This window comes from Rattus norvegicus, chromosome 19 (assembly GCF_021556685.1).
Source record: "Rattus norvegicus strain SHRSP/BbbUtx chromosome 19, alternate assembly SHRSP_T2T, whole genome shotgun sequence".
NCBI classification, from domain to species: Eukaryota; Metazoa; Chordata; class Mammalia; order Rodentia; family Muridae; genus Rattus; species Rattus norvegicus.
Genome location: NC_141552.1, coordinates 16,065,387 through 16,080,613, shown reverse-complemented (window position 1 = coordinate 16,080,613; position 15,227 = coordinate 16,065,387). Strand labels below are relative to the sequence as shown.

Genomic DNA, 15,227 nt, shown 5'->3' with positions numbered 1-15,227 from the left:
GTTTTTTATTTTTGTGGTTTTTTTCTTATTTATTTATTTATTTATTTATTTATTTATTTATTGCTTTATATGTTGTCAGGAAGATAGTTCAAGTCATGGATCTGCCCCCAAAATCTGAGCTTTGCCACTAATACTGTAAACAGTATTAGTGTATGCATTCAATAAAATAACTGTTTTTTTTTTAATACGATAGATGCTTTTGTGTTTTGTGGGGTGATCCATGAAACAGGAGTGAAGATGCTTGTTTCTTACTCTGTCCACTGAGTTATGTCTCTAGGCTTGTCCTACTCCTTTGGCTGCATCACCCCAACATCTGCTGACTATTTTATTTTTCAGATGAAATAACACGTTATAGCTTAGAGAGGCCTGTAAGCAATCCTGCTTTGGTAACTTAAGTGCAAAGAGGAGAGCCCCACACTCAGCCTGAGGGTGCATTCACTGGTGGATCCAATATTTCAGTTTCCTCTCCTAACAGATAACCCTATTGTTGCCAGGACCATAATGAATGCAATTCTTTCTCCTAAGGAATCTGGTGGCAACTGTCAAATGTTAAGCACAAAGCTTCAGGTTGTACCTATAACACACACCCACATCGCAACCTACCCGACAGGCTATTTTTGGGTGTGATTTCATGCACCTGCACATGATGACACAGGCCACCTCTTTGGCTACTTATAGGAACTGGTGTGATTTCTCAGTAATCTTTAATGGGTAATATTGCTGACTGAGGAGAATTTGAGGTAGGATGAAACATTTCTGTGCAGGGATTGGGGAGGAAGCACTCACTTAGATACATAGCAATGACTTAGGTTTTTCCAATCAAGCCTAGAGCCAAATTTGGCTTTGGAAGCATGTGGTGCTCAGTGGCTATGCCACAGGGAAGTCCCCTGAAAAGGGTCCATCAGCTTTTGCTCAGTACAGGGAGAACATTAGCAGGGAGGCAAAGTCTGTTATCCATGACATCAGCCGTCCCTTAATGGACATTCTATTGTCTCCTAGAGAGAGAGACCTTGGAATCCCTGTGATGTCACCAGTATCGTTGTGACAACCAATTCCCTACTTTTTCTCTTAGTGTCCAAAGGATATATCCACAGACATGTTTGCCCGTCTCTGTAGGTGCTTTGGGAGAGTTGATATTGATAGAGAAGAGTCTAGAGTGAAGCAAACGAAACCTAAAGGTAATGATGGACACAGGACATGGGGAATGTGGAGTAAGTTCTGGGCAGTGTATGTTGAGCTTCCTGTCAGGGGTGTGTGTGGGGGTCTTCCGCTGACCTTTTTAGTAATGGGCCACAACCACTGGAACATCTCCACAGATATTGAATTCCATGATTATCACAATTCCTGAAAGTCAAGGTTTTCACATCATTAGTTTCTCCATAACCACATGGAGGATATGGCAATGCCTATGCTATTATTGGGTGAACTTCTAGTCTTTACTTTTACAGTGCATTCGGTATGTTAAATTGATATAATAACACCATAAGTAGTCATGGAGGGTATAACTTTTCTGAATTAAACAGGGCATCAATGTACTTCACTTTCATTGCTTCTTTAAATTCAGTGACTATCTGACAGTAGTCAGAGGGAGAGAATTGTGCTCCTGGCCATGACCTTATATTCTTAGAACTCCTCTGACTACCTCTGGCTGACGGGGCCAATCTTACCTACATACAAGAGGTTCTGTGTGGCAGATATTTTTCTACAGTAGCCAAACTATATGGGGCAGGTAGAGAGAAAGCCTGTAACCTACTGGCACTTCTGGGGCATTTGTCATTTCAGTAGGGGGAATTAATAAGTCTGTTGACCATGTCCTCCCCCTACATGACTTTTTAATGCAAAGTTATTGGACGAGAGTAACAGTGTAGGATATCTGAGTATCCCTGATCAATCAAGTCATTGTGGATGCTGAATTGATGATCTGACTTCTGAAACCAGAGGGGTGAGGGTCCTGAAACCAGGTTGTAGCCTGCGTACCTGATAATAATCCTGGAGAAGGCATCTCTCTGGTACTTGTAAGCCTGTGTGGGCGGGCATAGGGAACACCTGGCTGCTTATATCTCTTGGTCTCTATATAGTAGTGGGGGAACTGTGATCCACTTAGGACGCCTCTTACGCAGACCAAACTCCTTGCAGTGACACTGGCTTCCAAGAATGTTCTCCTGTTTGGACCTCACTGTGGTCTGTGTATGCTCTATGCATTTGCCCCATGCGGGTTCACTTTTGTTCTTCTACCTACAGAGGCCTGCAGACAGACGTCATCCCCTGAAAATATCCTAAACAAGGTGCAGGCCAACGAGGAAGAGGAGAGGCTGAAAAGAGAACTGGAGCTAACTACCAAGGAGAGAAATGAGCTGACAGAACGCCTCCTTTATGTGACAGGTGGATCCATGAGCAAGAGGTATGCATTGCTCCAAACAAACGACCTTGTTCTAAACCTCATCTCCCATAGAGAGGAGATTCAGAACCTGACCCTTACTGAGGAGTGAGTTTGGAAATGGACTCTCTGATTCTGCCTGTTGAAAATCTGAACTTGTGATCTGAGTGAAGAATTCAGGGATAAAGTCACTGGAGCATGAGTTCCCAGTGTACAATTGGAAATCCCTTGACAGGTGGCAGCTTTGCAAGGTTCTAGGTGCTGTGAGTTTGTGGAGAGTGTTTGTACTTGCTAGGAAGGTGACTGAACGCTATCATCTCATGGCAGCACCCTTAGGTAACAGGTCCCACATTGTTGATCTCCATGCTTAACTAGAAGGCCTGAGGCTCAGGCCTGTTCCTTCTTGTCTGTGTGCCTTAAACACTGAGACAGTAATGGTGCATACATTTCTACTGATTCTCATTGTGCTCTTTCCATATTTGTCTCTCTTTCTCATTCTCTGAGTCTGTTTACTTTTCTTTTCTTGTGGGTGTGTCCCAGTTTGTGTGTCTGTGTGTGCACAGGTCTGCATGCATATGCACAACTTTTATATGTTTCTATGTCCCTGCACACTTGGAATTTAGGGGTCTGTTTTTTGACCTCAGGATATACCTGTATAATAGTTTCATGGAGGTGTAAGTGCTTTATTTTGGAAGCCCCACTTTCAACAATACAGTTCTTTGCCTGTATGGTCACATTTGTCTATACATTTGTATGCCTTGGGGAGATTATAAGTTTGTGGCAATATCTGGTCTCATCTCCAGAATTATGTGTACTGTCTGCCTCTAGAATATTAGTTATTCGGCTTGTAGCATTCCACTTGTCAAAACAGGAAAAATGAAATCAGAGGTTTCTGGGTGTTTGTGTGTGTGTGTGTGTGTGTGTGTGTGTGTGTGTGTGTGTGTGTGTGTTTGTGTGTGTGTGTGTGTGTGTGTGTGTGTGTGTGTGTGTGTGTGTGGTTGGGTAAGCTCTGTGGCCTAGGCTCTTGACAGCATAACAGGTTTGAATGCAGATCCAGCCCTCCTGATTGAAAAAAGTGAGCCAGGGAACCCTTTATCTGGGTGCTTAGATTCTGTTGTCCTGGGCACACAATTCCAAGTTTCTGAAGCTGAAGAAGATCCAAATATGTAGAATTCAGAAAGTGTCCTTCCAGGGCTGGGGTAGTACAGGACACAGCCTGAGTTCATATAATCCTAGACCTCGATGTTCATTGGGTTCTATCTTCCTGGGGCCAGCCCCTACTTCAGGCCAAATCCATTTTATGAAAACTTGAAGATAAAGGAGAAAGAGGTCATGTCATTACTGCACAACTTAGACACAAAGAACATTGAACATCGTGAGAAATTTCAGGAGCTCAAGAAGGAGATTAACTTCTATCGGTAAGTACTGGTCAGGAGGGCCCCTCACTTGTGGAATGGCCATTGCTGCCTCTCTTTGTTCTGGACCGGAGGGTCTGCAGCTCTGGGCCCATCTCTTCTGCTGTTTAAATATCACTGTGCCGTGGGTCTTTTGGACTCAGTTTCAGTTCCATAAGAGACTGTGACTCATCACCACAGTGTCTATGCATCTTTAGAAGGCTCTGGATAGAACTACACTGATTCAGGCATCAGAGTGTTATTAGGCCAACCTGTGGCTCTGGGGTCATACCAGGTTTAACAAAGCTCAATGTGTGGACCACATGGTTAGCATGACCTCCCTTGGTTCTACTGTCCTCTTGTGGTTGTTTACTGCCTACTAATTGATGTTGCCCTGATGCATTGGGCTTTCATGGGTAGTTGTAGATCCCTTGTTCTTTTGGACAGACATGGACTCTTATTGGTGCTTGGGTCACAGAAACAATTTATTCTTCCCTGGATTGGCCGTTTGCTGTTTGTGCAGCAGCCTTACATGTATGGAGATGTATTCTATGAAGTCTTTATGGGTATCTGGGTCCTGGTGGACTTTGTGGGATTTGGCAGTTGGAATGGGAGGAAGAGGCTTCAGGATCTTACTATGCAGAGTGTGTTTCCAGCAACCTGCAGAGCCGGCTCCTGATGGACCAGGCATGTATGAAGAAGAAGTTGGTCACATTGAAGCAGGAGAGCAAGGAGTTACAGCGATACTTGTTTGAGTTGAACCCGAATGATGAAGACGAACAGGAGAAGGCCAGCAACCTCCAGACCCAGCAAAATGTGGTAGGAACAAGCAGCTGAGTCAGATTAACAATGTCTGATACCATTTGCCTATTGGATACATCTTTGCTTCCCCTATCACCTTTCTAATCTCCCCACACCCAGTCAGTCACCCACCTCATGTGATAGAGTTATTCATTGCTCTGTCTATGCACAAGTATTCTGGGATGTTAACCACTCTTCAGAAACTGAATTATGGGCAATTATACTTCTCTGCCCTTTTTGAAACTGCAGTCCAGAAATGGTGACAGAGGAATAACATATCACATGACTGCATCTCCCTATCACAGATTGGATGCTATGAAGAGTTTTGAACGAGTTCTTGGTCGTGTGACAAAGGTCATACAGGGGTCATGTGATGTTTGGAAGCACCTTGTAGGGATAAGAACCAAGTGCAAATGGCGAATGAGTCCTGGTCATTGGCTTTGATCTCAGTATCATGTGGCCTTCTCCTTTCTTCCTGCACCCCAATTAGGTCTCTCCCCATTTCCCCATTCTTGGTTTGCACTGGTAGAGTCTGAGGAGCAGCTTGTTCTCCCACAGTACTGTGAGGGTTGCTGGTGATGTTCCCAGCCTGCAGAGATATCAGCAATGATTTCAGTGAAAAGATCAGTGCTGTCTGTCCAATGAAGCTGTGGGGACAGAAGGCAGCAACTTGACAGCTGGTATGCGTGTCCCCACCAAATCAGTGTCTTAATAGCTGCCTTCTCCTCCCAGGTCTCAGAAACTGCAGGAGACATGGCATAGGACGGATCCCAGGAAGACAGCCCCCTGAGGAATGAGTTTCTCTCTCAGGAGTTCCCTGTGACGACAATCCTCACAGTCAAAACTTTTTGGGGGAATATTCTTCTTCTCCGATAATTTCCTCAATGTATAGAGACCCTAAATTTATGTATCCGTATGCCAGCCTCTCTCATTGAGGTATTTCTCCTTTCTCATACCGACAACACCATTTGAGAGACAACTGAGGGGACTGCCTTGACATCTCACGTCCTAGAGGAGAAACAGCACTACAACTGTGTTTCTAAATGTTCATTTAGAAAATGCTGTTAAGAAATGTTTTTGGTTATGATTTTCATTGAAGTTTTCTTTTTGTTATTTCATAGTTATATATTCTTGTTACTGTTTTTCATTTTTTATACCATTTTAGTTGTTCATTTTATGCCTGTTTTTTGTAAATTGTATTCCTTATGAATAAAAATTGATTTGTAACTCTTGACTCTTAAGACCATCTTATTCAAGGGTCCTTTCCCCTCCTGTAGACTTAGAACTGACAGCTGGATATGGATCTCTGCATGATCCAGTGAATTGAAAGCCACCAAGGGGTACACAGGGTGATAGTGTCTTTTGTGTGGATAATGTGACTTATTTTATGGACATACACTTTATGATGTAATCACTGCCATACTGTATCCATGCTGTCATGTGTTCTGCTCATCCTAGTCTATATCAGTCTACAACACACATTCCTTATTGACTGTGTGCACCAGATATTGAGTAACACACACTCATGCCTGTAGAGCTGCAGAAAAAATGACAACTTTCACAAAGGAATATAGAATAATCCTAATCGAGAACCATGTGCCTCAGTTTTTCTTACAATACAGCATTATTATTAAACCACAAAGATAATGACCATCAACGTCATTTTGGGAAATAGGTTTTTATAGGTGCTGTTTCACTTGATCATTCATATGCTGTGTTTTTTATTGTTGCTGATTATATTTATTTTTATCATTTAACTCAATGGATCTTTTTTTTTCAAATGTATGGATGTATGTATGCACTCCTCAGTGCATTTCCCTCATGATCCAAAAGAGGGAATAGCATTCCCCATTGTAGATGATTGTTAGGGACCATGTGGCTCTTCTGAGAGAGCAGCAGATGCTCTAACCTGTGAGCCATCACCACAGCCCCTGTAGGAAGCTTTTGTCCTTCCAGGGCATGTGGTGTACTAGGTGGACATGATCACCTTCAATTAAGGAGAGTGATCTCAGGAGATGTGTATGTATAGGTGGTTGAGCGGTGCCTGCTCAATGTGGTAGGCTGCTAGGCAACCAACTGAACCCCAGCCCTGCTCCCCCTGCATTCTTCGAGGCAGAGTTTCTATAGCCCAGGATGGTCTAGAATGTATCATCTACCTATGTCTTTTTTCCACTAATGCTAGGGTGAGGAGCATATGTCCTCCACACCCTTCTTTCCAAACAATGAACATGCTCATGGTCTGATTATCACATGGCCATGAGGGAGGTAAATAACACTCAGCCAAAACAGAGGCGCATTGCCACAGTCACACAGACAGCCTGGACAGATCTGACACGATCAGCACCAGGTTTGACTGCCACTACTTGAAGCAAGGTCCTCCAGTGTTAGGACAACCATTCAAACAGCAAAGAATGAACCTGTTCCCAGCATCCGAGGAGTGGGAGACCCAGAAACCCATGTGTCAATGTGGCCATTTGGAAAATGGAAGTGGGGAGGCAGGGAAGCAGCCAGAACTGGACACAGTTGCAGGGACCCAGGCAAAGAGGGAATATTGGGGCAGAGTCCATGAGATGTCAGTAGGCAACAGGCCAGCTGGGACTAGTGTGGGTACAGGGCTTCTAGTGTGGGTGAGAGAGGAGCAAATGTAGCAATGGTCAGATTCTGATGCAGCATAAAGATGGGAAGGAGCTTAGACCATCTCAGTGTCGTATAGGGACATTATAGACACTGATGGGCAGTGTGGGGATTGCAGGGTCCCTTATAGTGGTCTCTGCAGGTGTCAGGACTCTGTCAGACCTATGACTATCAGGCAGGCTCTGAGTGCAAGTGAGAGTCACGGGACAGGCCCTGTGTACAGCCTGGTTTGGGGACATTTCCAGGTGCCCCATGGACTGCAAAATAAAGGGAAAGGACACAGGGAAGCCAGCAGTTCCCATGCACAGGACATAAATACTTGTAGACCTTTCTAGAATTTCCATAGACCATCTGTCACTAGTCCTCACTATAGAAGACACCAGCATTCTGCCCTCTACTTCAACTTGATGAGACAGCTAGTCTAACTCCAGCAGTAAGGCCTCAGGGAAGACAGTAAGAACTCACAGGTGACCTCTTTTACTATTGAAACAGGCTCTTCCTATGGAGCCCAGAGTGACCATAGGGTCCTAATTCTCCTGCCTCACAGTGACTGTAAATTCAAATCTACCTTCAAGAGCAATTGATTCATAGCACAGGGGGGAAGATCAGATTAAGTCTATCTAAATGCCCCAGGGTGGTAGGATTACCAGGGTCCTAGTAAGTTTCTCCAGCCTTAATTACAACCTGAGTCAGTCCTGCTGTGTGGGATATCGCCTGCTGCCCAGTGATATCACAACTTGCAAGTCTTTGTCAAATATAAGCTGTTATGGGAATGAAGTAGCCACACAGTAAACACTGGTCTGGATACTCCTAGGTCAAGAAACCCCTGTTGGAAATGCCTTGGACCGCACCATTTTACATTCTGGATCCTTTTGGCTTTTTAGCAGATTTATAAATACAAAAAAGAAAAATGGGCATAGTAATTTAAGCCTATGATCCCAGTCATGGGAAACTGAGTCAGGGTGATGGAAGACTGTAAGTTCCAGGGCAACCTGTGTTTCAAGAAAAAAAAAAAAGGCATGGTGAAGATTCCACTCAAGTAGAAACCAAAAGGCTTTCACATGGGGCCTGCCATCCACTGGTCAGCACTCCCATCCTCACAGCCACAGGGAGACACTGGGGAACATTTCCCACTGTCTCTCCTTGGGATGCAGTCCACCCCATGATTCTATGTGAGGAATGCCCCAAAGGTTGCATCATGTGAGGGACCTAGATAGTTCCAGGATTGGGAGAATTCAGGAGTTTATAATTAGGGATGATCTACAGCTATGGCAAAGCCTTTTCCCTCCACATGGCAGCCCCAGGTTTGGCCCCAACAGTAAAAATAAAATCCCCCCAAAATAATGCCAACAAAAAATCACGAAGCCTAAACGTCTGACCAGTCTCCTCAAAAGTGCACAGGAACCTGACTCCACATTTAGGACCCACTATGGCCTCTGTGACCTGTGAGAAGGGATCTAATATGGGAATTAGTACAGTATGACTTATCCTTATGGATATCTTTGGTGACAATCACCACCTGACCCCTGAAAACCCATCTACCTGGGAGGCTCAGTACTCATGTCACCAAAAAAGCCCAGATCCTAGGGCCAGCATGGGCAGGAGGTGAAGAAAGTTTGTCTCTCGGGAACATCAGTTGCTGCTCCTGGCCTGACTCTATCCTCAGGAGACAATGTCGCCCAAGAAAGTGTGGGTGTCAATGGCTCTTCCCAGGCCAAGACTGGGATACTGCTTAAGTTCCACAATGCACAGCAGTGCTCACTCTAGAGCTAAATGTTCTACAGCTAAAAGGGGTGGGTGCTCTGCTGGCCACGCCCCTCCCCAGCAGTGTTTAGTGCACTCAGAGTGGTGCTTCAGATGTGAGGGACTTCTTGAGGCTACTCCCGTGGAGAACGGCAGATTCATCAGAACGGGGTACAGGGTGAGTTCAGAGCACAGCTGGGAGGAATTTAGGGGTGTCAAGCCATGACTAAGACCAGATCCTGTGCTGACAGGCAGTTGAGCTGGAGAACTGGCATCCAAAGTGTGACTACCTGAATTCCTCTTAGACCAAAAGCCCTGGATCTGAGCTACTTTGCTGCATTCTCCTGAGCAGGGTCCCAGACGCAGCTCAGAATCGGGGTTGTGCATGGACTTTGGTGCTGGCAGCAGGTGGCTTAGCCATAAAGTGCCGAGCTTTCCCATCTGTGCCCACTCAAACTCCTCTGTCTCATTTTAGGTGTGTTTGGTGTAGTTTTAGACAGGGTATCTTGTAGCAGCACAAACCTGCTTTAACCAACACTGTAAGGTAAAAGCAACCCTGAATTCAAGACCCTCCAACCCCTCTGTCCCAAGTCCTGGAATTAAGACCTCCAGCTGTCACCATTTTACTGCAGCATACGATCCATCTGTATTAGAGTGAGCTTTGGAAATACTGGAGCTCCGACTGTTCCTTAGAATTCAGGTTTCCTTAATTCTTAGCAGGAGTTTTGTGATGATGCTGATGAGAGAGTCAGGAGTTACACTGGGAGAGGTAACAGTCCTGGCAGCCCTGAGTGCTCAGTGAAAGTCAAGACAGAAGCCTGCTGATTAGCACCTGAGTGAAAGTGGGAGGATTCAGAGTTCAAGAACAGACTCAGTTACATACCTAAGACCATATTGCAACATTTTTGTTTCATTTTTGGCTTGTTTTCTTTGAGACAAGGTGTTAATTTATAGCCCTGGCTGTCCTGGAACTCACAATGCCTCTACCTCCCAACGGATGGAATTAAAGGCATGTGCCAACATGCACTACCACTAATTAATTTTTAATTAAACATGCTGGCACAATCCAGTAATCCCAGTGCTTAAGAGGCCGAGGCAGGCAGATATCTGGCTTCCTGACAAGTCTGATCTACAGAGAGCCTGTCAGAATAGCCAGGGCCAAACAGAGAAACCCTGTCTCAAAAAACAAACAACAAAATGAATTTGTTTTAAAGAAGAGAGGAACTATTTAACAGAATTAGAGGCAGGGAACCAAAAGGTAATGGGAAGTGCAGAGTCTAGCTTCTGGGATGAAACTGGACACCCTGGGGTTAGGATGGGGATTCTCATCTTGGACTGGGAGACAGAGGGTGACTTCAGGCATGGAAGGCTCAGTCAGTCATTAGTCAGGATTCTCAATCAAGAGGGTGTTGTAAAATCCAAAATGTGTGAGCAGTGTTCTGCATGAGACTAGAAGAACCCGCCTACCCATATAAAACAGCCAATGAAGAGTAATCACAAGCATACGTCTGGAGGTCCACAAGAGGTTAACGTCCACCTTAGTGTGGATTATTCAGAGCACAGGTGGAGAGGAGTAGAAGAGCTGATGGTGGCTGAGGCAGGAGAGGAGTTCGGTTGTGAATTTGAGCCAGTAAAGGAGCTTGTAGGTCGGGCAGAGCAATGAGAGGTCTAACAGCATAGCTGTTGAGATCCTTCAGATTAATTTGTCTTAAGAGCCTCATGCCATAGCCAAGGACAGGAGTAGATCTGACTATTGGGTGGCTGGGCTCACATAGCCCAACAGGTTTGACCTTGCATCTGTGGGATTCCAAGTCTCTCCCTTTAGACACAGCCATGGAGAAGGTGTAGCAATGAAGGTGCAGATGGCTTTGCAATGCTTGGCTTATGGTGTTGAGTACTTCATGCTCCACAGGGCTAGGGAATGTCCTAGAAGCCAGGGAGGCTGAGCCATGATGAGGACAGGTCTCCAGGAGAGAGAAATGATAACCAAAGCCACTAAGAACTTCCTGAATCACAGTGTCTGTTAACCATATATTTTATTTACTTATTTTTATGGGCCTGAGTGTTTCACCTAATAAATGCTTGTGCACCATGTGGTATGTCTGGTGCCCATGAAGTCCAGAACGATTCCATTGAACTGCAATTACAGGCTAATAGGAGCCACCATGTGGGCACTGGGAACTGAACCCTGGTCTTCTGCTCTTAGCCACTAAACCAACCATCTCTTCAGCACCCCCCTCATTGTATTGTCATTAAGATTTAACCATTTGGCCTTCAGTATTTGAATTAATGAAGATGTGACAAGAGTTATAGTTACCATGATGGTTCAGGCATAGATAGGCAGGCATCTCATTGTATACAAATATAAAATCTTTCTTTCTTTCCTTCTTCCTTTCTTTATCTTTCTTTGTTTTACTCTTGGAAACAGGGTTTCTTTTGTGTAGCTGACCTGGAACTAGCTCTGTAGAGGGAGCTGGCCTAGAATTCACAGAGATCTGTCTGCCTCTGCCTCCCAAGTGTTAGGATCAAAGGCCTGTGCCACCACCACCACACATCCTTCTGTTTTAAAGGAAAAATGTAGCCCTACATGGCAGCACGAGTTTAGTCCCAGTATAGACATTTTTCTAGAGTTCCTGAAGGGCTTGCTGCCTTCCCCTTTAGGCCTGGCTAACATGAGAGCTCCACACCTATGGGGTTTGCTTTATAAGAGTCTGGAGGATGAGGGTCACAGGCTGATATATCTGTGTACAGCAAAGGATGCTTGGTGAAGGTCAAGTGGGTACAGATCAGCAGGTAAAGGCTCTGCCACCCAGCCTCATGGCCTCAGTTTGATCATCTGGTGAAAGTAGAGGACTGAGTCCACATTGTGTCCTCTGCTCTCCATGTGCATATCATGGCACAGGAACACCACAAACTACATAAAATGTAAAATGCTGAAATGCTGAGAGAAGAGGCCTATGGTAGGCACCTCCTACACCTGAGACTTCCAACCCGGAAAAGCAGGGGGTAGAGAGTGAGGATGCAGAGTGCACACAGGTCAGGACAAGGTTATGTTACTGAAGCCTGAATGAGTGGTGGGCAGGGTCAGGGGCACCATGAGGGACATCAGGAGCTTCTGCACTTTGTAGAATTACAGGGATCCATGTTTCACATGCCCATGATTTGCCCCCTACTGCAGGGAGAAGCCAACACCAGAAGCCTCCAGCTCCCAGCCCTGCTTTTGCCATGTAGGTTTAACCAGAAGAGCTTGGAAGTCCCTGGACCTGGAGTCTCAGGTGGTTGTGAGCCACCTGACCCTGGTGCTGGAGACTGAACTCAAGTCTTCTGCAAGAGCAGCAAAGACCCGTGCACTGCCTGGCCCAGCCAGGGCTGTGAAATGGTGTTTATTTTCATGCGGAACAAGCCCAACAACAGTTTAGGTCCCTAGAAGCCACATAAACCTGGATGCAGTAGTGTCTGTCATCCAGCCCTTCCCACAGGGAGATAGGAGCCTAAAGTGGACAGTCTCTAGGATTAGGGGGAAGGGCTAGCCTAGCAATCACAGCCATGGACGAGAGGTAGAAGGTGAGGACCTGTGCTCAGGTTGTCCCTGACCTTTGCACAGGCACATGAGCACCTGTACTCACAGAAACGCCATACAGACATAGGTGAGAAAAGAAATAAAAACAAACAATATTGAAAATACAATATACTGTGGCTGGAGGGAAGGCTCAGTGGTTAAGACCACTGACTGCTCTTCCAGGGGATCTGAGTTCAATTCCCAGCAACAACACTGTGTCTTATAACCATTTCTAATCTCATCTACTACCCTCTACTGTTGTGTCTGAAAACAGGGACAGTGTACTCACTCCTATGGACAAAATAAATAGTTTTTGTTTTAATCCTTTTCTAAAAAAAGAAACTCTTCTGTGACACATGATCATTGTGTGATTCCAGATGTCCCTAAGTCAGTACAGTCCTATTGCTACATGGTCCACCAGTTGTGTCAGCCTTGGTAGTAGAGTGGCACAGTTGAAAAGTTGCTGGTCACAGTGAACAGGCAGCCTAGAAAGCTCACCATGTGCAGAGAAGGCTGTGCTGTGTCCTAGTCCTCTACCCGACAATGCTACCTCATCCCTACGAATAGAGCAAAAAAGAACAGATGAGGAATCTTCCAGGTTTCTTTCCTCTTTGATTTCTTTATTAACCTAGCCCCTGTGCTACATGTAACCTTGTCACATCCTCTGTCCCATCCCTAAGCCCTCATACCTGTCAAATAAGACAGGGGTCTTGCTTTGGGGGGAAGCTCTGGTCCCTCTCTGTCCTAAGAGGCTCTGAGCCGTCCCTGAAAGAGAGTCCTCTGAGGATTGAGGGACGTCCATAGCCAGTGCTCTGACTTCCAGGAAGGTTTGAGGAAGGTGGTTCTCTTCTTGTGGTGCCTCTAGTAGGAGCAGCCCACACTTGGGCCCAGCTCCCACTGTCAGAAAAAGGCGGGTGGCTCTGGTCTTTGCACAGCTCTCCAGCTGAATGAACAGTGCATCTGTCCTCTCTCTCTTGCAGGAAGTCTCCAGTCTCTGGTGCAGGTGCTGTTCCCAAGACAAAGGAAAGGAAAGTGCTAAGTGAGTGTTCCCGGGATCCTTTAATACATTGTATGCATTGTCTTCATTAATTTTTATGTTTAATTTTTATTCCATGTGTATTGATCTCCTTGTAGGGGTGTGCATTCCAAAGCATGAGTGTTGAAGGTGGAGGAAAAGCCATGGGAGTCACTTTATCCTACCGTGTGGGGTCCCAGGCTCTGAACCGGGTTATTGAGCTTGGCTACAAAGAGCTTTCATACTGAATTTCCTGCTGGCTCTGATTTCAGGGAGAGCGTCTCATAGAGCCCAGATTGGCCAGTAAACTACTGATCATCCTGCCTCAAGTATTGCCATATAGTTCATGAAAGGGTTGAGTTATTGACACGAGGAACTGGGGATGGGCAGAGGTGCATGACTGAGGCTATCTCTGCTCAGTGGCATGCCTTTGGGGACTGATAGTTTTCATCACTGAGATGTCATTTGACTGCAGTGCTCCTCTGGAGAGAAGGAGTCTCTTTTGCCAGGGCATCAGGCTCTCTAGACAGGCCTGGAAGGTGGAGGTCTAGAGGCCAGGCCTGCATTCCTCTTCAGAAGCTGCATTTACCACTCTGGACAGTGCTATAGCACAGGGTCACATATCCAGTTCTACCCTGAGACCTGCTGATAAAGAATGTTTATCCTGGGACAATGTCTATCATCGGTTCAAGGTGTGGCCCAACCAAATTATTATAAAGGATGATAGTGGTTGGTTGAAAAAGGCAGTAACTTTCTATGAACCATATATTAAGTCTTTATGTATACTAAAATTAACAATGGAAACAACAGTGGTAGGAGAGGAAGCTAGAGGACAACTGCTGAAAATGCTTGCTTTTGAAAATGCTAATGAAGAGTACAGGAGAGCATTATTACCTAGAAAGGAAACTGGGGATATTAATGCTTATATGAAGGCATGGAAGAGGATATCTTTTCTGAAAATGGTAAGGTGCATTTTTGGCACGTATTGATCCAGATAGAGTTATTAAATTATACATTGAAATACTCTTGAATATCCTATACGCACTTTAGCTCAAGATGACTTGCCTTTAGAATGGATATATATTAAATTTAACTTTAACAAAACATTAACAACATATGAGGAACAAATTTCTTTAATTATTCAGCAAGGCATACAAACACCTGTTACACTCTGGGGATATGATTGTGTTGCTTTTGTTTTCTCATTAAGCAAAAATAAAGTGGAATATTTAATGCAGACGTCTGAAGTTTCTCAATTAGCCATGATTTCTTACACTAGAAATACTGAATTTCATTTTCCCCATAGTAAATTCTGGGATTGCTTAAGAAAACAAAAAAAAATTGTGATAAATACACTAATTTCTGTTGATCCCTTACCATCTGCCGTTACTGTGTTTACAGATGGCTCTAAGACCAAAGAACTAAGACAGATGGCTTATTGGACCAAAGATAAATTTGGGGACAAGAATCTTCTTTTGGGTCAGTACAACAAAATGAAGTATTAGCAGTAATTAATGTATTGCTGGATTTTACTCATGATGTAAAAATATTAAGGCCGAGTCAGCTTATGTTGTAGGAGTAGTACAGAATATTGTAACTGCTGTTGTTTCTATATCTAAGCCTATATTAAATGTTATTCTCACATATTAAAGGACTATTGTTATTCTAAAACTCTAGAATATTTATTACACATATTAGATCACA

The 15,227-nt window shown here is 44.7% G+C and overlaps 2 protein-coding genes across 7 annotated transcripts in view; one reads left to right on the top strand and one right to left on the bottom strand.

Annotated features, from left to right (window-relative positions):
* LOC147998875 (disks large homolog 5-like) overlaps positions 1-15,227 on the bottom strand; it is a 42,623-nt gene that overhangs the window by 25,991 nt on the left and 1,405 nt on the right. The window contains exon 2 of one of the 6 annotated variants that reach the window (XR_015643839.1): positions 13,108-13,514. The exons of the other annotated variants lie outside the window; for them this stretch is intronic. The gene's annotated coding sequence lies outside the window, so the exon portion shown is untranslated. Of the gene's footprint in view, positions 1-13,107; positions 13,515-15,227 lie in introns of those variants that run through there. 6 annotated transcript variants of the gene reach the window in all.
* Positions 2,073-5,807, top strand: LOC147998876 (disks large homolog 5-like). The gene is made up of 4 exons (XM_087595962.1): positions 2,073-2,401; positions 3,652-3,795; positions 4,428-4,590; positions 5,305-5,807. The coding sequence occupies exons 1-4, from the start codon at positions 2,190-2,192 to the stop codon at positions 5,332-5,334; spliced, it is 549 nt and encodes a 182-aa protein (XP_087452088.1). The 5' UTR covers positions 2,073-2,189; the 3' UTR covers positions 5,335-5,807.